Source organism: Erythrolamprus reginae, chromosome 1, assembly GCF_031021105.1.
Source record: "Erythrolamprus reginae isolate rEryReg1 chromosome 1, rEryReg1.hap1, whole genome shotgun sequence".
Classification (NCBI taxonomy): Eukaryota; Metazoa; Chordata; class Lepidosauria; order Squamata; family Dipsadidae; genus Erythrolamprus; species Erythrolamprus reginae.
Genome location: NC_091950.1, coordinates 372258955 through 372280535, shown reverse-complemented (window position 1 = coordinate 372280535; position 21581 = coordinate 372258955). Strand labels below are relative to the sequence as shown.

Sequence of the window (21581 nt, the reverse complement as noted above, 5' to 3'; positions counted from 1 at the left end):
AAATACTACGTGAACTCTTACTGAATACTATTTAATACTACATATATTATTCACAAACAAAATAGCTGTATTAACAGATAAGATTATGTACTGCTTAATTCTTACACAGCTGCCTTTAAATATAATATAAAAATATGTTTCCTTGCTGCTCCTTCTCAATGAAAGAGAAGAACATGTAAAAATACTTCTCTTTGTTTTCAGTGGCGCTGGTCCATTTGAAAATCACAGAAATGCTAGAAGTGTATTCCCTGAGATTGTGGGCACAACTAGAATTTTGGGAGCACATGCTGCCTATGCCAAACAATACTGGCAGCTGGTAATGCAGGAAGTCTGGAAAGAAGTCGCATATGGAGAAAAATGTGGAGCAATGTGGTATTAAATTTTAGGGATAATTTAATGTAAGAAAAGTTAAGGCAGAACCAATGTGCATTAAAATCTCTTGTGTTTGTAATTAGTCTAAATACAAATGCAACATATCATCAGGAAGACATTAGGTTATGGAAGTACTGTAATTATACAGTTTATCTGGAAATAATTGAACTAAAGGGCAGTTGTCCAATAGTGGGTTTCACTTAGCTTCGCTACCGGTTTGTAGCTCTGAACGTGCTCTCTCGCGTGGCGCTTCTGTGCATGCGCAGATCATCTGTGATGATGTCTGGCCAGATGGGCAGAGAGCCTTCTGTTGCCACTGTTACCGGTTCACCTAAACCGGGGCGAACTGGTAGCAATTCACCACTACAATTGTCCTTCCTTTTCTTTGACTCTTTTTTTAAAACTCAAAATGCTATACTAATCTCTGCAGGTTTTATACTTTTATTTACTTGTTAGAGTTATGTCCTCTATGAGGGTGAGGGTTTGTTCTCTGAAATTGCGGGTTGGTTTCCAGATGTTTTGTTATGTCCTCTATATCCTAAGGATTCAAAAGGATTTGCATGGAGATACACTTTCTTCTTGCCATGAAATAGCAACTTTCAAAGTACAGGTAATCCTTCAGTTATGACGGCATTCCTGGAAGCCGTTGCAACCTCAAGATGCTTGGGTTGTTAAGCGGGGTGCGACGGGTGGGACCAAGCAACACAGTGGGCCAGATGAGTGCTGAATGGGGGGGTGCACAATATAGTGGATAGAAGCTATGGAGTGTTAAGTAGGATGTTGTACTCTTTAGTGGGCTCCTCAGGAGACAAAATAGCAGGAGTAACTTACTGGGGTAACATGCAACCTTTCCTGAGAGCTGCCACATTGACTTTGCTTGTGGGAAGTTGACAGGGAAGGTTGCAAATGGAACATAGCACACTATGACTAGCTTCAAGGCAGGATTAGACAGATTCATGGATGCCAAGTGTATCGGTGGTTATTGAAACGGATGTCCAAGTGCCACCTCTATGTTGGTTGAGGCAGGCAGGATTCCTCTGGGTTGGGGGTCAAGGGAAAGGGAGGGGTCTCTTTCTGCTCAAGATCCCCATGTACAATTGGTGGGCCACTGTGTGCCACAGAATGCTGGACTCAATGGGCTTTGGCCTGATTCAGCATGGCTCTTCTTATGTTCTTATGACACTGTAATTGTAGCTGGGCACCTGAGCATCTGGATTGCAGTCACATGACCACGGGAATGGTTGGAACTTGGAGGACTGGCCATAAGCCCTTTTTTCATTGACCTCTAAGCTCTGAGCAGCTGCTGAATGAATAGATTTAAGTCAAGGACTACCTATAGGTTGGACAGATCCTTTTGTATGGATGCTGCTAGTCCTTTCACGCAGAAAGATAAAATAAAAGTAGGGGAAATACAATACACATAAGGTAATACAGTACCAAGAAGATTTGAACTCTTAAATCTCCAGCTTACCTCTTTTGCTAATTTAACGCCCTGCTCCATACATATGGGTTTTTCTTTCATGTCATTTAGCCGTGCTAATGTTTTAGGATCATCACGAAGATCAATCTGTTAGGAAAATTACAGAGGATATGTACTGCCTTCTACATGTTACCAATTAAACTTTACATCACAGACTTTATTTTTAAAAAAACAACAGAATTGGCTCTAATATAAAGTAGCAATGCTGATGTCTCACAGAACACCTTGGGGTTTAAATTAGGCACGATTAATATTGAACTTGGTGAGATTTAACCACGCTAACCCATGCTAATTCAATCTATAACCTTTGCTTTAACTGGAATCTCAATGTACCTATTTCTATAAGTACAGTGTTCCCTCGATTTTCGCGGGTTCGAACTTCGCGGAACGTCTATACCACGGTTTTTCAAAAATATTAATTAAAAAATACTTCGCGGTTTTTTCCCCTATACCACGTTTTTTCCCGCCCAATGACATCATATGTCATTGCAAAACTTTCAGCTGCCTTTAAAAAACATTTTTTTAAATAAACTTTAATAAATAAACTTGGTGAGTAATAATCTAAATGGTTGCTAAGGGAATGGGAAATTGTAAATTTAGGGGTTTAAAGTGTTAAGGGAAGGCTTGGGATACTGTTCATAGCCAAAAATAGTGTATTTACTTCCGCATCTCTACTTCGCGGAAATTCGACTTTCGTGGGCGGTCTCGGAACGCATCCCCCGCGAAAATCGAGGGAACACTGTACATTGTGATTCAAATGAACATTTGCAAATTAAAAGGCCCTATGACATTTCCAGAGAATGCCCTCAAAAGACATTCTCCTAAAATTTTAGCTCAGCATACAAGAAGCCAAGAGCACAGAAGAATCAATAATTTGAATGTGAGGGACAGGGATTCTTTTATTTTCTTACTTATTTTCTTTCTTGTATTTATTCCGAGACTTCAATTAAGACAATCAATTAAGGAAAAAATTTGGAGGAAATATGCAGAAGAAAATTGCTAGCTAGAAGAAAGGCTAAATGTTCCCCAGGCATTTGAAGTTACACATTTGTTCACTGATTTATTTCATTTAGGCACCAACAACTACAGAAAACATAACAGATGCTCATTTTTTAAAAAAGAAGTATACAAAATGGCAAATCCAGCCAAAGGCACAAAACATATGCACCCAGCAAGGGGCCTCATCCATCTCAGCCAGAACCTGAGGAAAAAGTCAGGTTTCCAAGGCCTCCAGAACATCATCTGAGGGGGGACTTGAAAGTGTCTCCACGTGATTTCTGGCAAACTGGTTCTTATGAAACAGTTATTTCATAGACACGACGACTCTTTGCCGCTTCAGAATAAATTACGGGCCTTTGTGGTTTCAGGGATACAGATGTTGAGAGCCAATTTATTTCTGGCTCAACTGTGGCATATTCGAAGCCATGCTAAAACCTGCCTTTTAGAACTGCTGCAGCTCTATGGAGCTAGCTTGTTTCTATATTTGTGAGCTCCATACTGCTGATTCAAGCAGGTCCTTCAAGGTAAGAGTGAGTGGAAGGCTTTGTGGCCAACTCATTCATAGGAATCAGTTAGATATACAGTGTTCCCTTGATTTTTGCGGGGTATACGTTCTGAGACCGTCCGCAAAAGTCGAATTTCCGCGAAGTAGAGATGCGGAAGTAAATACACCATTTTTGGCTATGGACAGTATCACAAGCCTTCCCTTAACACTTTAAACCCCTAAATTACCATTTCCCACTCCCTTAACAACCATTTACTCACCATTATTACTGGTACTCACCATTGAATAAGACACTTAGTGATCCTGATATTTATAAACATAATTATTTATTAACAATTATTATTTTTTGTTATTTATTTGCAAAAATTATTAGTTTAGCGATGATGTATGACGTCATCGGGCAGGAAAAACTGTGGTATAGGAAAAGCCCCGTGAAGTATTTTTTAATTAATATTTTTTGAAAAACCGTGGTATAGGCTATCCGCAGTTTGAACCCGCGAAAATCGAGGGAGCACTGTATTGCATAGAGATAAACAGATAGATGGGGGGTAGGGAATACAAGCATTTTTTTAAATTTAGCAATAACATTTAGACTTATATACCCCTTCACAGTGCTTTACAGCCCTCTCTAAGTAGTTTACAGAGAGTCAGCATATTACCCCCAACAACCTGAATCCTCATTTTACTAACCTTGGAAGGATGGAAGGCTGAGTCAACCTTGAGCCTACTGAGATTTGATCTGCCAAACTGCTGGCAGCTGGTGATCAGAAGTAGCTTGCAGTAGTGCACTCTAACCACTGTACCACCAAGGCAAATTTCGGGAATTTCCAGCTTTCTAGCATCAGTGGCAGGACAGTAAAACCATGAAAATATTTGCTCATTGCTTTCAGTGCATGAAGTCTACCTGATTTTTAGGAATTGGGGAATAGGATTACCGATGATATGCTAGCTCTTATTTTGAAATGTGAAATTAATTTCAGGATTAATTTTTCAAGATGGAAAAAAAAAGAGGGGAATGGTAAGATGCATAAATTGTGAATAAAAATTGGGTCTACTTTTGCAGTAATATATACCTGATACCATATACAGTGGTACCTCATCATACGAACTTAATTGGTTCCAGGAGGAGGTTCGTAAGGTGAAAAGTTCGTAAGATGAAGCAATGTTTCCCATAGGAATCAATGTAAAAGCAAATAATGCGTGCAAATCCTTCAGGAAAATCCCAAACTTTAGAAGGGAGGCGAACAGAGGGCAGGGAGGAGCAGCTAAAGGGGGCGGGTGGAAGAAGCAAGGCTAGGCTAAAGGGTGAGTGGGAAGGAAGAAAGGAAAGGGGGCGCCCCTCCCTTTTCTTTCTTCAAAAGACACCGTTTCAGTTCCTTTGCAAGCATGTTGTTCTCTGCAAAATTTTTCCTCCCCCAAGCTGCCCCTCCCTCCTCCCTTTTCTTTCTTAAAAAGACACCCTTTCAGTTCCTTTGCAAGCACGTTGTTCTCTGCAAAAAATTTCCTCCCCCAAGCTGCCCCTCCCTCCTCCCTTTTCTTTCTTAAAAAGACACCCTTTCAGTTCCTTTGCAAGCACGTTGTTCTCTGCAAAAATTTTCCTCCCCCAAGCTGCCCCTCCCTCCTCACTTTTCTTTCTTAAAAAGACATCCTTTCAGTTCCTTTGCAAGCACGTTGTTCTCTGCAAAAAATTTCCTCTCCCAAGCAGCCCCTCCCTTTTCTTTCTTCAAAAAAGGGGGGGGAAAGAAACCCCTTCATCCCAGCAGCAGATGCTTGGGTTCGTAAGGTGAAAATAGTTCGGAAGAAGAGGCAAAAAAATCTTAAACACCGGGTTCGTATCTTGAAAAGTTCGTTAGAAGAGGCGTTCGTAAGATGAGGTACCACTGCACTGAGTGTTTGAAAAGGAGGATGGTGCTATCTTAGCAACAGCATTACCTCTATATTTCTATTTTGAAAACCAAGGGTGGGCACTCAGCCCACAGACTGCTAGTGTCACATGAGTAAAAATGGGTGAACCAATTCTTCTCAGCCAGAGGGTACACAGGGATGTGTATCTATGTATATATCAGCAAAGAAGACCACAAGACTCTTCATTCCATCCAACTGCAGCATGTGACACCCACAGTTGTCTGAATCAGCTGTTTGGATCCCATAATTGCTGCTTTATTGTTTGTGAGCAAACACCCTTTTTGTTCATGGGCAAGGCACAACAAAAACAGAGCTTTGCTTTCAATTTAAATGCTAAAAGAAGTTTTAAAAATTCATAAAGAGGACAAAAGGGATGGAGGTGTTCTCAAAGGACTTGGTTCCCTATCAAGAGCAACAAAAGTAGATTAAGATGCAGTTTTGTTTTCTATCTTCATTGGGAGAGTTTCCCCATTCCATAGTTAATCTTTCAAGGTCTGTTTACAACTAATGGTGTTAATCACAGAAGGACTAGAGGGCTCCAGTTGTCCCTTCTGACTCTAAAATTAGATTGCTTTGGATGCAATTTCTTGTTATTTTAGTTGCAAACCAGAAATGTAAGCCTACATGCTTGGAGAGTGCCAGGGGTGAAGAAAATATTGCTTGATCTGGAAAGAGGGAGAAGCTACATTTGTGTGACAAAAGAGGAAATTAGACTTAGACTTCTTCTGAATTGTAAGTGATTAAGCTAAAGATTTCATGGGAAAGGATGGGTTTGAAAGGAATGTTCAAGGAAAAATAAAAATGGCATTGTGACACAAGGAAAAATGAGAATGGGCACAGCCCTTGAAGAATTTAGGAATCTGTTTAACAGCTTATTAATAGTTTAGTTTAACAGCTTGTTAGTAGTTGAGTTAGAGAGGTAAAGATCACAGGAAGGAACATGTCAGTAATTTTTAAAAGTTCTGAGAACATTTTAAAGGCAAAAATGCACAATGCCTATATTTTTCTAAAGGAAAAAGAAAATATCTTGCTACTTTGGAAGGATGGATGTGTAGACTGAGAGATAGATGGATGTACAGAGGGGTGGAAGGATGGACGGACAGGTAGGTAAGAAAGTAGAAATAGAGAGAGATAGGTATTTTGAGCCACGTACCTGCGTTCCAACCAATAAATAAGGTACATTTGGTGCGTATTCTTTAAGTTCTGGTACCCATTCCTCCTTCACATTCTGAAAAGACGCTGGATTTACCACAGAGAAACATATGAGGAAAACATCAGTCATGGGGTATGACAGCGGTCTGAGGCGATCATAGTCTTCCTGAAGACAGACAGATATACATATTACTTTTCACTAAAAATTTGAATTTTGATCACAGTCATTTCCATGGATGCTGGTATTTTTTTTAAAATAAAGTTTATGAATTTTTCATTTTATTAAAAAAAAAAACAGTAAGCAGTTCTCGCATTGCTACATTCTTGCATATTTATCTTTTGAGCTTTGTTACATTTTACACTTCTACACTTAATCTTTACATTCTACACTTAATCTTGTTTTAAGAAAATAGATAATATACTTATATTTTATACTATTATGCGGAATATTTGTATACTTATACGTTGTATTCTTCTATATACTATTATACTTATACATTATGTATATATATATTATATAATATAATACATATATATATATATATGTGCCATCCTAGTCTCCCTTAATTTTAAAATTTCAGCAAAAACATGTGATATATATATTTACATGGTGAAGCGCAGTGGATGCTTGTATTTCTAAGCAATCACTGTTTTCAGTATTCCATGCCAAATAAACTGAGACTTAAAAGCCTTTTCCAATGTATGTACAATACAGTGATCTCTCGGTTAGCGCGGGGGTTACGTTCCAAGACCTCCCGCGCTAACCGATTTCCGCGTTATATTGGATGCGGAAGTAAAACCACCATCTGCGCATGTGCGCCATTTTTTTTCATGGCCGCACATGCGCAGATGGTGGAGTTTGCGTGTGGGCGGCGGGGAAGACCAAGGGAAGATTCCTTCAGCCGCCCAACAGCTGATCTGCTCCGCAGCGCGGAAGCAGCGAGGAGCCGAAGATGGGGTAAAGGCAAAGGGGAAACCCCATCTTCGGCTCCTCGCTGCTGCCGCGCTGCGGAGCGGATCAGGTGTTGGGCGGCTGAAGGAACCTTCCCTTGGTCTTCCCGCTTGCCGCTTGCCAGTCCACACACGCCCCCCTGGATGAGCCGGCCACAGGGGCGAGGGGTGGGGATGAAGGGGCAGGACTTCCCGGGCGGAAGGCATGCTCGGCTCTGCCGCTCCAGCCCCTTTCGGCCGAGCAGCCAGGGAAGTCGAGCCAGGCGTGGCGGCAGCAGCACTGCTTCTCCGGTCGCCCGGTCCTCTCCTGCCTCCTGCGCCGATGTTCCCCGCTGCGACGGAAGGCAGTCGCTTGGCTAGGGAGGCTCGGCCGAAAGCGGCTGGAGCGGCAGAGCCGAGCACGTCTTCCACCCAGCGATTGTTCCGCTGCCGCCAGCATGGCCTGGCTGGCAGCGGAAAATGTAACGGAGCCCACGGGGGATTCGCCTTCCTCCCACCCGCAGCCGAGACTGATTGTGGGCTCCTTCGCAACCTCGGAGAGCTTCCGGGGCATGAAAGCTCACGAAAACCAGGAAGCTCTCCGAGGTTGCGAAGGAGCCCACGATCAGTCGGCTGCCGGCGGGAGGAAAGCGAATGCCACGGGGCTGGGCTCGGCTCCCCCCTCGGCTCCCCCCCTTACCAGCCCCGCCGCGGAAGGCTCCATTCTGTTCCCTGCCGGCCCGATTGAGCGGCCGGCAGTCTCCATTCAGGGAACAGAATAAAAAAAAAAAATTTAAAAAAAAAATTTTTTTTTTAAAATAATATTTTAATATTTTATTTTTTAAATAATATTTTTTGAAAAACCGCGTTGCAGCGTTTCGCGCTAATCGAGAACGCGCAAGTCGAGGGACCACTGTATATGTATGTACAATATATGGATTAATTGATATCTTTTATTTCACATATAGGAAACAAAAATATATCTTATTTTTCAAGACAATTAACCAAGCTGTGGATGTTGCTTGGTTTTAATATTTTTGAGGAGTTCCTAAAAGAACATCAAACACCAACAATAACCCTGAATTGAACTGCTTGTTTATTTGGTGAGGTCCTCGCCAAAATAAATTAAGAGCATTTTTTCTGAGTCAAATCAAACTTTTAGGAATACTGTACATTATCCAGAATGGTCAATCAGATGCCAATAGAAAGTCCACCCACAGGTTCAAGTACAATGGGTGCTGTCCTGATATTCTTAACACTTGAAACCCAGGACTTGCTGCCTCTGATCCTGGAAATAGCCTAAAACAGCTGTCACAACCAATAGCTGTACTTTATCTTTGGAATAATTCATGTTAGTAGCCACATCATCTTGTGATAATTGTTTGAATTTCTGATATCATATATCTTTCGTATCATATATCTGTCTTGAATGTTTCAGTATGCAGCTTCCTTGCAAGGGGTTGGATATTCTTTTTATATGGGATAAAAACTAATCCCTGTTCACTTTTTCAGCTCCATTCATAAACATTTTGATCACATGGTGTCTCAAACACTGTAGCCTTGCCTCATTGGCTTCATTGCTTTCACATGTTGCTTCAATCACGGCCTCTCTGTCGCGCTAGAGAAGTAATACAAATATGTTGTCAGATGTATTACTATTTCCTTCCATAAGGATGGAATTTCCTTTTTTACACAGCAGCTGTATGTTAACCTCTCTACTGTGCCATCTGAGATACACACGTTTCATTACTCAACTAGGTAACATCATCAATGCCAGAGGTGGTATTCGGCTGGTTCGCTCGAACCGGTGGCAGAAATTTTAACTGGTTTGCTGAGCCAACATATACCACTTCTGCTGGCCCCGCCTGCCCTCCCTCCCCACAGTGCAAAGAACAGGGTGGTTTTTCCCCGCCTGCCTGCTCTCCCCACCCATGGCACAAAGAACAGGGCGGCAACGGGTCTTCTTCAGGCCTCCTTTTTAGCCTGTAGTTTTCAGCGCAAGAAGCCTGCCACCGTCACCTCTTTTTCAGCGCAAGATTTATTTTATTTATTTATTTATTTATTATATTTGTATGCCGGCCCTCTCCGTAGACTCGGGGCGGCTCACAACACAATAAAACAGTTCATAACAAATCTAATACAGTAATTTACTATTTAAAATATTTAAAAAAAACCATTATTAAGCAGACATACATACAAACATACCATACATAAATTGTATAGGCCCGGGGGAGATATCTCAGTTCCCCCATGCCTGACGACAAAGGTGGGTTTTGAGGAGTTTACGAAAGAGCAAGGAGGGTAGGGGCAGTTCTAATCTCTGGGGGGGAGCTGGTTCCAGAGTCGGGGCCGCCACAGAGAAGGCTCTTCTCCTGGGGCCCGCCAAACGACATTGTTTAGTTGACGGGATCCGGAGAAGGCCCACTCTGTGGGACCTAATCTGTCGCTGGGATTCGTGCAGCAGAAGGTGGGCTCGGAGATATTCTGGTCCAATGCCATGAAGGGCTTTATAGGTCATAACCAACACTTTGAATTGTGACCGGAAATTGATCGGCAACCAATGCAGACTGCGGAGTGTTGGTATAACATGGGCATACCTTGGGAAGCCCATGACTGCTCTCGCAGCTGCATTCTGCACGATCTGAAGTTTCCGAACACTTTTCAAAGGGAGCCCCAAGTACCTCCAGCTGTTGCTGCCAGCTCAATTCTGGCTAGCAAAGAGATGGTGGCTGGACTGGAAGCTTCTCATATCATAAAAGAGGGGCTGCTGCTTGTTGCACTGAAAACTACAGGCCAAAAAAGAGGCCTGAAGTCCCCATCGCCACCATAGCTGCACTGTTCTTTGTGTCAACTGTGCACTGTGATTGCCTGCTGCACCACTGCCAGGCCCAGCCAGGAGAACAGCCTGCTGCGCTAGAGGAACGGCGGAGCCGTTCGGAAGACAACTGGATTATGGTGTCTCCTTTAAGATTCTTTGATGCAGGGAGGAAAGCGGGGACCATAAAGGGACAGGCTGTGGGAGCTTCCTTTTCTACCGTTTCTATAGGACTGGCTTGGCTAAGCCGTGGAGAAATATCGGTAGCTGAGGAAGGAAGTTGTTGCCACAGTTATGCTCATTTTTGCTTGACTCTGCCAGGCAGCACGATCCATTATTTTACATGATTTTCCCCTGACTTTTAAATATTTTAATAGAGTTTCTTTTTCCCCTGATTTATTCCATTATTTTCCACGAATTCCCTGATAATTCCCTGATATTTCCCGAACTGCCAATTTCCCTGATTTTCCAGGTTTGCTGGACATCCTGAGAAAAACTTTATGCGGTTTTTGATGTTAGTTTTCGTTTTTAAAAATGTCATTGAGAACAGAAAGTTGTAAAGTATGTAGCTGAGAAGAATATATTCTTCATTTCTGTCAAAATACAGTTCCTTCAAGATTATCCAATGAAACAGTTAACTAAAACATATTCCAAACAAAGCCAAAATTCATACAACACAATCAATCTATAAAATTTATTGTTACTGGATGTACTGAAAGTAGTAGCACTTTAGACATCCACGGTATCATTTCATGGAGACTACTAGCCATGAACAACCAAAAAACACAACTTTTATCTACGGAAGATACTTAAACTCCTATGTGACAAGCAAGCCATCTGGGACATTATAGTCTTCGGAGAGGGGCGGCATACAAATCTAATAAATTTAATTGAATTGAATCTTTATGTTTTTAAGATTAGCTTTCTATTTTTTCATATCCAGGAAAGCATGGTCCTTTCTGGTAGGGAAACCACAGCAAAATCTGGAAGTAACTCCATAATTGCAAATTAAATCTATTTTCAGATAGTACTTCTTCAAACTGCAGTTAGATTGAAGATAAAGTCATGTTTAAGGAACTGAAAGTCTTGTAAAAAGGACCTCATTTCTCAACAAACACACTAAAGCTGCCTTCTCTCATATATTGGAATTCAGTTCCAATAATACACAGAGCACCATGGCTATGCTGGGATTGTTTCAACACACTGGCCAACAGAAGATTGGGGAAGGCTGATATGTAAACTTTACAATATTTTATCATTATCAATTCAACACTCTAATATCTACACAGGTCAAAGGGATACCTTGATGGGTAAATGTAAACATGACAAAGGCTGGTCCTCTTTAAATATGCATTAATTCTTTGAAAAATATGATTGACTGGATACTAAATCATAATGTGATTTGTTTAAAGCTTTGCTTTGGCATGACATGAACATGGGTTTAGCAAATAAACCAGTGTTTTTTTAGGGCATTTACATGTTGTACTGGAGATCTGGACAGTGTGGAAAGTGCACATTCTCCTTCCTATCAGCTCACAATCAAAAACATGAAAAAGACAGAAATGGTATAATTACAATTATAATTCAAAAACTTTAGCAACACAAACTACGAAAACTGTAGATACATTACTGAATTCATTAAACATAATAATTTATGGATTAAGCATGCTATTTAACAAAAAGTGTCCAGACTTAGTTGTCATCCTATGCACCCACTGCAAACAATTATTATTATTATTATCTAATTAAGATTAACCATTGTGACTAACCCCAAAAGACTTTATATAGCATTTGGGCCTTATTCATCTATTGTTCAAGACATGATGTTTACTGGAATCATCTGGAGATTACCGGTAGTTCATTTACCAGTGAAAAAAGGCAATGCAAGCAGCAAGCATACTCCAGTTGAGAATAAGCTAAAATATCTGCTTATATTGCATTCAGTTTTGGTCACCATGATGTAAGAAGGATGTTGAGACTCTAGAAAGAGTGCAGAGAAGAGGGACAAAGATGATTAGGGGACTGGAGGCTAAAACATGAAGAACGGTTGCAGGAACTAGGTATGTCTACTTTAATGAAAAGAAGGACCAGGGGAGACATGATAGCAGTGTTTCAATATCTCAGGGGTTGCCACAAAGAAGAGAGAGTCAGGCTATTCTCCAAAGTATCTGACAGTAGGACAAGAAGCAATGGGTGGAAACTAAACAAGGAGAGAAGCAACTTAGAACACAGAGCACTTCCCATGATACGATGTTAACTAAATTGCAGAACATAAATTCTGCAAACAGAAAATTCTATTTTCAGTATCAAAATGGGTTTGGGGGAACTTCTGCAGAGCTGCCGAACTGTTATCAGTCTGGGGCTCTATTTGTGTAGAACACTATGCCACAGGGGTGAAATATTCCCGGATCGCTTGTACCTGCCAGTCGTCAGAGAGATGTTTATGTTTATGTTTGTTTATTTAGATTTGTATGCCGCCCCTCTCCGCAGACTCGGGGCGGCTCACAACAAAGTGAAAAAACAGTTTACAACAAATCTAAATTCTACTATTCTACTAGATGGTTGAGAAGGCAGCGCAAAACTCCATCTACCCACCTGTACAATGCCATTTGGGTTCTTTTACACTCTGCGCATGTTCAAAGCATTCTGTGCACGCGCAGAAGGTAAAAGAACCCACATGGCAGTGTCCGGGCAGGTGGGTGGAGCCTCGCCCTGCCTTCACGACCGGCTCTCCAATGACAGAGAGGCACGAGTGAACTGGGAGCATTTCACTCCTGCTATGTGATTATTTTTTAAAAACCAAGGCACAATGGCCTAATTACACACAAGACATAATGGATGCACATGAGGTTAATCCAAGAGTTTGGGCACAATGCTATCATACAATCCTCTGCAAATGGATGGTCGCCTCAAATCTCATGAAATCAGAGATTCTCGTAAGTCTGTGTGCACACACTCTCTCCTGAGATCACCGACAAGCTTTTTGCTGTCCACAATAATACAAATTAACGATCTCTATCAAATGTACTAAAGAAGATTGTATTAATCTTTCTCCCTCTGCATTATTTATTCTTTCCTGCCCTCCCTCTCTTTCTTAAACCATTTCATATCACTTATTATGACTTTATTCATGAGAGGGCGGATAGTGAAATCTTTACAGAGACTACTATGCTTAGAGACCTGGATGCAACTCCACTTACTGTATCTCTAAAAGGATATTTGAGAACTGGAAAGGATGGTGAAAAGGGGAAACCAAAGCAATTCTAGTGATGGAGCCACTCTTCTGCAAGGAAAGGGCATACAGGTAGTTCTGAGCTGACAAATAATTCATTTAGTGATTGCTCAAAGTAACATCAGCATTGAAAAAAAGGGACTTGTGACCATTTTTTACGTTTACGACCTTTTGCAGCATCCCCTTGGTCACATGATCAAAATTCAGATGCTTGGCAACTGCTGCACGAATCCCAGCGACCAGTTAGGTCCCAACAGAGTGGGTCTTCTCCGGGTCCCGTCAACTAAACAATGTCGTTTGGCGGGACCCAGGGGAAGAGCCTTCTCTGGCGGCCCCGGCCCTCTGGAACCAACTCCCCCGAGAGATTAGGATTGCCCCCACCCTCCTTGCCTTTCGTAAGCTACTTAAAACCCACCTCTGCCGCCAGGCATGGGGGAACTGAGATACTCTTTCCCTCTAGGCCTTTACAATTTTATGCATGGTATGTCTGTATGTATGTTTGGTTTTTTATATTAATGGGTTTTTAATCATTTTTAGTATTGGATTATTATTGTACACTGTCTTATTATTGCTGTTAGCCGCCCCGAGTCTCCGGAGAGGGGCGGCATACAAATCCAATAAATAAATAAATAAAAATAAATAATGGCTGCAATGCGCCCTGGAGCCGTGTGATCACCTTTTGGGACCTGACAAGCAAAATCAATGGAGAAGACAGATTCCCTTTGGTACGACTGTGTTACTAACTTAACAACTGTGGGGATTCATTTAACAACGGTAGCAAGTAAGGTCATAAAACGGGGAAAACTCATTTAACAAATACGTCTCACTGAGCAAATGCATGTCGTGCACCTAACTTTGAGTGGCAGCTACATGGAAACAAATAAGGTAAGGAAGCTTGGTTGGGGGCAAGCAAGTCGGCCTGGCTTCGCCAAAGGTTTTGTGCATGGGCAGAGGGTAAAAGAATCCAAATGGCGTCCAGGCAAAGCCAGACTGAGCGGGGCAAGCCAGCTTGCAGCCGCCAAGAGGAACAGGCCATGCCCAGAGCAGAACATTTGTCTAGGGGTGGCGCCCCAGCAGCAGCAGGCTGGGAAGGTCGCTCCTCCATAGTCCTGCTAATTGGCTGGCTGCCTGGAGCACACGGCTTGCAGGAGGAGGAGGAACCGCCGCTGCCTCTGCAAAAGCAGGCCATTCGCGCTCACAAAGTCTGATCCAAAATGGGGTGTGGGGGCACATGCACAGTGGGCGTGCGCATATGCACTTGCATGCACGGGGTGTGCACAGGTGCTTGTACGCCCATGCGCATGGGACCACACATTGCATTATGGGTGCTGGTACACAGACATTCTGGTGCATATGCACGTACTTTTGGCACATGGTGACAAAAAGGTTTGCCATCACTGCTCTAATAGCTTCATCATACGACTGGTTTCTGCACCTAGTTTAAAAAGTCAACATTTTTAAACTGGTAGTAATAAGTCAGAATAATCTGATTATTCTGAAATTATTCATGAACTTAATTTTTAAATTTTATTTCAGGACTTGAACTTTTTAAAAAAAATAATATTTTTTATTAATTTTTAGCAAGTTTAATATACACACAACATAAAACAGTGCATAGTGAAATGTGCCCACCACCCCAACACACACACATACCCCACCACCAATCAGGGGTGTTTCTTATATAATCCACTTTGACCCAAGAGCAATACTATCTATTTACGTATTGTAGAGTGATTCCAATTTATTTTTTATAGCTTGGTCTCGGATTCTACTCATCATATATCGTCTTACCTTGTCCCACCGTGTCATCAGTTGTCTCAATTCAGTTTCATTATCCAAATTTATCCTTTTATCCATAGTTTCAAATTGAATATGGTCCACCATGTACCTATACCAATTTTGCAATGTCCATTTTGTCGCATCCTTCCAACCCAAAACTATGACCGCCTGAGCGCTTTCTATTGCTGCTTGTTTTATTTCTCTTAATTCTCCCATCGCATTGAATTGATACATGCCATAGAAATGTCCCGGTTTCCTAAGTACTGCATGTGTGTGTGGTAAAGTCCGTTTGGTGTAGTGGTTAAAGCACCAGGCCAGTTGGCTGATCTTGGGCCAGTAACTTCCTCTCTTAGCCCTATGAAGCAAGCAAACCATTTCTGAAAATCTTGCCAAGAAAACTGCAGCTACTTATCCAGGCAATCATCATGAGTCAACACTATCTTGAAGGCCCCACACACATCCAACCCCCCACCCCACTTCATATGCTTCCAATACCTTTCACTGACTTTGTATCTCTATTTCCATTCTCATTAGACATTTTTCAAGGGGAGATTCCACTATGTAACATCTATGTAGCACGAATCCCAGCGACTGGTTAGGTCCCACAGAGTTGGCCTTCTCCGGGTCCCGTCGACTAAACAATGTCATTTGGCGGGACCCAGGAGAAGAGCCTTCTCTGTGGTGGCCCCGGCCCTCTGGAACCAGCTCCCCCAGATATCAGAGTTGCCCCCACCCTCCTTGCCTTTCGCAAGCTCCTTAAAATCCACCTCTGTCATCAGACATGGGGGAATTGAAATTTTTTCCTTTCCCCCTAGGCTTATAGAATTTATACATGGTATGCTTGTTTGTATGAGTGGTCTCTTAAATTGGGGTTTTTTAGATTACTTTTTAATATTAGATTTGTTACATTGTTTTCTTTACTGTTGTTAGCCACCCCGAGTCTTCGGAGAGGGGCGGCATACAAATCTAATAAATAATAATAATAATAATAATAATAATAATAATAATAATAATAATAAAGCTATTTGTTCATTTGGGTCACTACAGCTATTAACTTAGCTATGCTCAGATGACTGTGTTATCACTAACTACTACTATGGTAAATAGTTCCTTTATTTTGCAGACATTCAAAACTCTAAATGTATTGTCTCTGACTGCTGATTAATGTGAATTCCATTTTTTTTATTGGGGGGGCAGTCCTTCATTCTAAATATGGAAGGCTAAAGATAAAACATAGAAGAAATTGATAATTTAATACCTATAATAAATAGATAGATGTTCCAACATACACATCCTTTTCCTGAAGTCTTTTAAGAATTCTTATGTACACTAAAAATGAATTATGTTGCTTAATGTGGAAAAAACAACTAAACTCAAGGATTTTAAAGATACGCTTCATAGTTGCGCACCAATTCTAGAAATTCCGATTTTTTTTCTTCCTATTCTTAGGTTTCTGCTATTATTTTGTACTACAGTGTTGTAATACAATTCTTAATAATTAGGGAGATTAAGAAAACATCTGAATGACATTTCTTACAGTACTTTCCCCAATTTTGCAAACTCCACATGCATTGGAATTATGATTTCTAGAAATTCGCAATATGATATACAGTTCTAGAGGTCCTAAAATCTATTATAGGATGAACAGAATATAACAAACAGCAAACACAGAGATTATGTTAAATTTAGATAGAATGGTTTGATAAAATATCTTCTATAAACCTTCCCATTTAGAAGAGACAACAGACAAAATCTGTAAAATGGAAGGCATTTATAGCTAGGATAATCTAGGGATTGACAGTGGCTTCCCTGGAAAAAGTGATGTTCATCCATCATTTTCGAAGAGGACCTTGACCTCTTGGAGGGTATGTCAAGACTTGCACGTAAATTGGATTAAAGTGAGGGAGAGGCGCACATAATCAGCCTCACTCTCTCTTCCCAGATTCCATCTTGCTCCAAAAGTAGGACAAGAGTAGAGACAGTTTATTTTATTTGTTTGTTTGTTTATTTATTTATCTATTTATTTATCTATCTATCTATCTATCTATCTACTTATCCATCCATCCATCCATCCATCCATCCATATCTATCTATCTATCTATCTATCTATCTATCTATCTATCTATCTATCTATCTATCTATCTATCTATCTATCTATCTATCTATCTATCGGATTTGTATGCCGCCCCTCTCCGCAGACTCGGGGCGGCTAACAACCAGTGTTCCCTCTAATTTTTTGGGGGGGTGGGCGGAAAAGTATAGTGTCTGAGCGGCAGTCCCTTCGGGACTGGGCGGCACTCTTTCCCTTTCACTCTTTCCCTCTCGGCTTCTGGGCAGGTTTGAAAAACTCTGAGTTGATGATGATTTTTAAGTGAGCCATTGCTCACTGCTCAGCTTAGAGGGAACTATGCTAACAACAGCAATAAAACAGCATATAATAATAATCCAATACTTGGAGAACGGCTGGGCACAGTGGTTGATCAAGGCGTCTTTCGTGTCTTGCCATGCTCTTAGCATACCACATCACTTGCTGAGAGCGCCTTCATGACCGTTATCCTGTTCTAATAGATTTCATCTGCTCAGTCCACTGAAATCACATGTTAAGGAATCAAGTCCCTATATCTCACTGAAGGTCAATGACCCAACGGCTACTCTCAACCTGGTTTGGCCAGTCTGGCAGAGCTGTTGCCTGGGGTGTGGCCGCTGTGCATGTTACAGCTACTGGGAGCCACAGGTGAGAGCTGAGTGATAGGTGGGGAGCAAAGGTGAGTGAGCTGCCCTAAAAGCTGCCCTAAAAATGTTCCTGGAGAAGTAATGTCTTGACAAATGTCTATTTATCCGAGACTTCTACAGCACAAAGAAGAAACAGCACAAAGGAAATAATTTGGTTTGGGTTTTTTAAAAAAAATAATGATAGGGTTTTATATGTTTTTAATATTAGATTTGTTCCACTGCTATAGTGTTTTTATTGCTGTTGTGAGCTGCCCCGAGTCTTCGGAGAGGGGCGGCATACAAATCTAATAAATAAATAAAATAAATAAATAAATTCCAATATTCCAGATTGTACCAGTCAGCTGACAGAATGAGCATTGCATGAGTCAACACACAATGGTTGGTCACAATCTCTGAAAATGGGGGATGGTGATAAAGTTAAGAACCTGCCTAAAAGAATGAATGGATGGTCACTACCTTGTTCCCATCCCTTCCCAATCCACACCAAAAGATAACATACCTCTCCTTTCCCTTCCTGTTTCTAAATGTGTTGTTTCATACTATGGTAATGTCTTAAAAAAAAAAAAATCAGAGGATTAACACATTGGATTGGGCAAATCTTATCAAATATTACACAAAACTTCACCCTCTTGAGAAACTTCCCTAGATTTTGTAACTACTGAACTGCCAACCATCTCTTGCTTAGAATTGTAGGAAGCAAAGAACCATCTGTTTTTAGAAATAGAACCAAAAATAGCAATTGGTCAAAGCTAGTGAAAAAAGCCAGCCAGCCTGTGATGAAGGGTAGCCATTAGTGCTGCTAAAAACGGTACATGGAAACACTCCTCTATACTCAAGGTTGCCGGTTTAAGAGAGGTACAGTCCCGGTCCCTCGATCCACATTGTAATCTCTTTCCACAGCACAACTCACTAATGAGGACCTGCAAAATCCTCCAGAAGATGATTCATTCAACTCCTCTCTTTTTATCCTATTCTGAAGTTCAGTCCTTTAAAGTTGCTTTTTGATGGTGTTGCAGAAAAGCCAGAGCATGGCTTGCGTTATTATAAAGAGAATAAAGAGTATATAATCTTCTATAGATAAAACACAATGAATGCAAAAATTTTAAAGCTGCAATTCAAAGACAGAGTTGGAGACTACGGCAAGTTTAAAAAAGAAAGTGGACATACATGCCTGCGAAAATAACACGCACAACACACCAACATTAAACAATCTGGGACAAAGAAAGATCTGGATTATGCAAGTTAATATAAATTCATACTAATTTTTAATTATTGGGGATAATTTGCTTTTGTTTTGAGAGCCTGCAAAGAGCTTGACCAGCCTGTTGCATTCTCTAAATTCATCACTGCCAAATGTCACTGCCAGGAAGGAATCAGTAACCCCGTGATGATGATGATGATGATGATGATGATGATGATGATGATAATAATAATAAATAATAATAATAATAATTTATTAGATTTGTATGTCGCCCCTCTCCAAGGACTCGGAGTGGCTCACAACAATAATACACTATGTACAAATCTAATGTTAAAAACAATTTAAAACCCTTATTATAAAAAGAAAACAATCACACAACCTAACAAACCATACATAAACCATAATAGCTAAGGGTATATCAGTTTCCCCATGCCTGGCGACAAAGGTGGGTCTTCAGAAGCTTTTGAAAGGCAAGGAGGGTGGGGGCGGTCCTAATCCCTGGGGGGGAGTTGATTTCAGAGAGCAGGGGCCACCACAGAGAAGGCTCTTCCCCTGGGTCCCACCAGACGGCATTGTTTAGCCGATGGGACCCAGAGAAGGCCAACTCTGTGGGACTTAATCAGTCGCTGGGATTCGTGCGGCAGAAGACGGTCCCAAATATATTCTGGTCCGATGCCATGTAGAGCTGTATAGGTCATGACCAACCTATGATGGCGAACCTATGGCGCATGTGCCAGAAGTGGAACACAGAGCCATTTCTTCTGGCACACGAGCCATCGGTCGGCTCAGTTCCACTGCACATGCATACCCGCCTCCTGTAGGCCAGCTGATTTTCAGCCTGTTTCTGGACTTCTGCGAGGCCTGTTTTTGCCCTCCCCAGGCTCGATGATTTCCGTGAACCTCCAGGAGGGGAAAAAACAGCCTCCCCCGGGCTCCAGAGACCTTCCACCGGCTGGAAACAGCCATTTCCAGACTTCCAGTAGGCCCATTTTTCACCCTCCCTCTTAGGTTTCTGCTATTATTTGGTACTACAGGGTTGTAATACAATTCTTAATAATTAGGGAGATTAGGAAAACATCTGAATGACATTTCCTACAGTACTTTCCCCAATTTTGCAAATTCCACATGCATTGGAATTATAATTTCTAGAAATTTGCAGTATTATATACAGTTCTAGAGGTCCTAAAATCTACTTTAGGACAGACAGAATATAAGGAACAGCAAACACAGAGATTATGTTAAATTCAGATAGAATGCTTTGATAAAATATCTGCCATAAACCTTCCCATTTAGAAGAGACAACAGATAAAATCTGTAAAATGGAAAGCATATATAGAGATTGCCAGCGGCTTCCTTGGAAAGGTGATGTTCATCCATCATTTTCGAAGAGGACCTTGACATCTTGGAGGGGGGAAAAACGGTCTCCCCCGGGCTCCAGAGACCATCCACCGGCTGGAAACAGAGCCATTTCCAGACTCCAAGTAGGCTCGTTTTTCGCCCTCCCAAACTCTGAAGACTTTCCTTAACCTCCTCTAGGAGGGCAAAAACAGCATCCCCTGAACTCTGGAGCCTCCCAGAGGCCGGAAACAGACTCGTTTCCAATAGGCCCAGTTTTTGCCCTCCCCAGGCTCTAGAAGTTTTTGTCAAGCCTCTGGGAGGGTGAAAATGGCTTCCCCGGCTCCAAAAACCCTCTGGAGGGGGGTGGGGGAATGCAGGGGGTGGTCATGCACACATGTACATGTTTACGGAGGTCGCACATGTATGCGTGGTGGAGAATGGGACACACTTGCATGCACGGAAGTCAGGGTGCACGGGGGTGGTCGTATTGCGCACATATTGCAATAAGGGTGCCAGTGCATGTGCTGCTTTTAGCACACAGAGAGAAAAAGGTTAGCCATCACTGCACTAGCCCCAAAAATCCACAACTGGGCACTTCCAATGCCTCACTGACACCACTACCTCAATCTCCGTCACTACTCTGCTAGCCACAAAACAGCTATTCCTTTGCCAACTGCAATTATTTTTTAATTTATCAATGTCCTTTTCCTCTGTGTGTGTGTGTGTGCATGCATGCCTGCTCTCTAATCTTCTAATAAAAAATTAATTCAGGTATCATACCAAAGCCTGGTTGGTACTAGTGGTATTTGATAAATTTTGAGCCATAGTTTGTGCTTCCAAACCACCCTACTACATAAGTTAGTCAGCTTAAGAACACTGTGGTCATGTAAGTAATGTATTTCCTAAGCATAGGGGATTCCCTAAACTCACTTCTGTGGTCTGAGTATTGAATACACACACTTGAGCTAGAGCCCTGTAGAAATAGCTTACATTCAACCTCCTGTAAGTGGCCTTAGAGATTGAATTGTGCAATTACTGTTATTGCATCTTCAAATGCACTAAATAATTCCTGATTAATATTCTGTGAATGCCCCAACACTGGAAATTTTTAAGAAGATGTTGGATAACCACCTGTCTGAA

General features: G+C 41.6%; 1 protein-coding gene across 1 annotated transcript in view; it reads right to left on the bottom strand.

Annotated features, from left to right (window-relative positions):
- RHOQ (ras homolog family member Q) overlaps positions 1–21581 on the bottom strand; it is a 39818-nt gene that overhangs the window by 2615 nt on the left and 15622 nt on the right. Inside the window, exons 3-4 of the mRNA XM_070734556.1 lie at positions 6415–6579; positions 1844–1939 (exon numbers count right to left, since the gene is read on the bottom strand). Coding sequence (XP_070590657.1) covers positions 1844–1939; positions 6415–6579 — 261 coding nt within the window. The remainder of the gene's footprint in view (positions 1–1843; positions 1940–6414; positions 6580–21581) is intronic.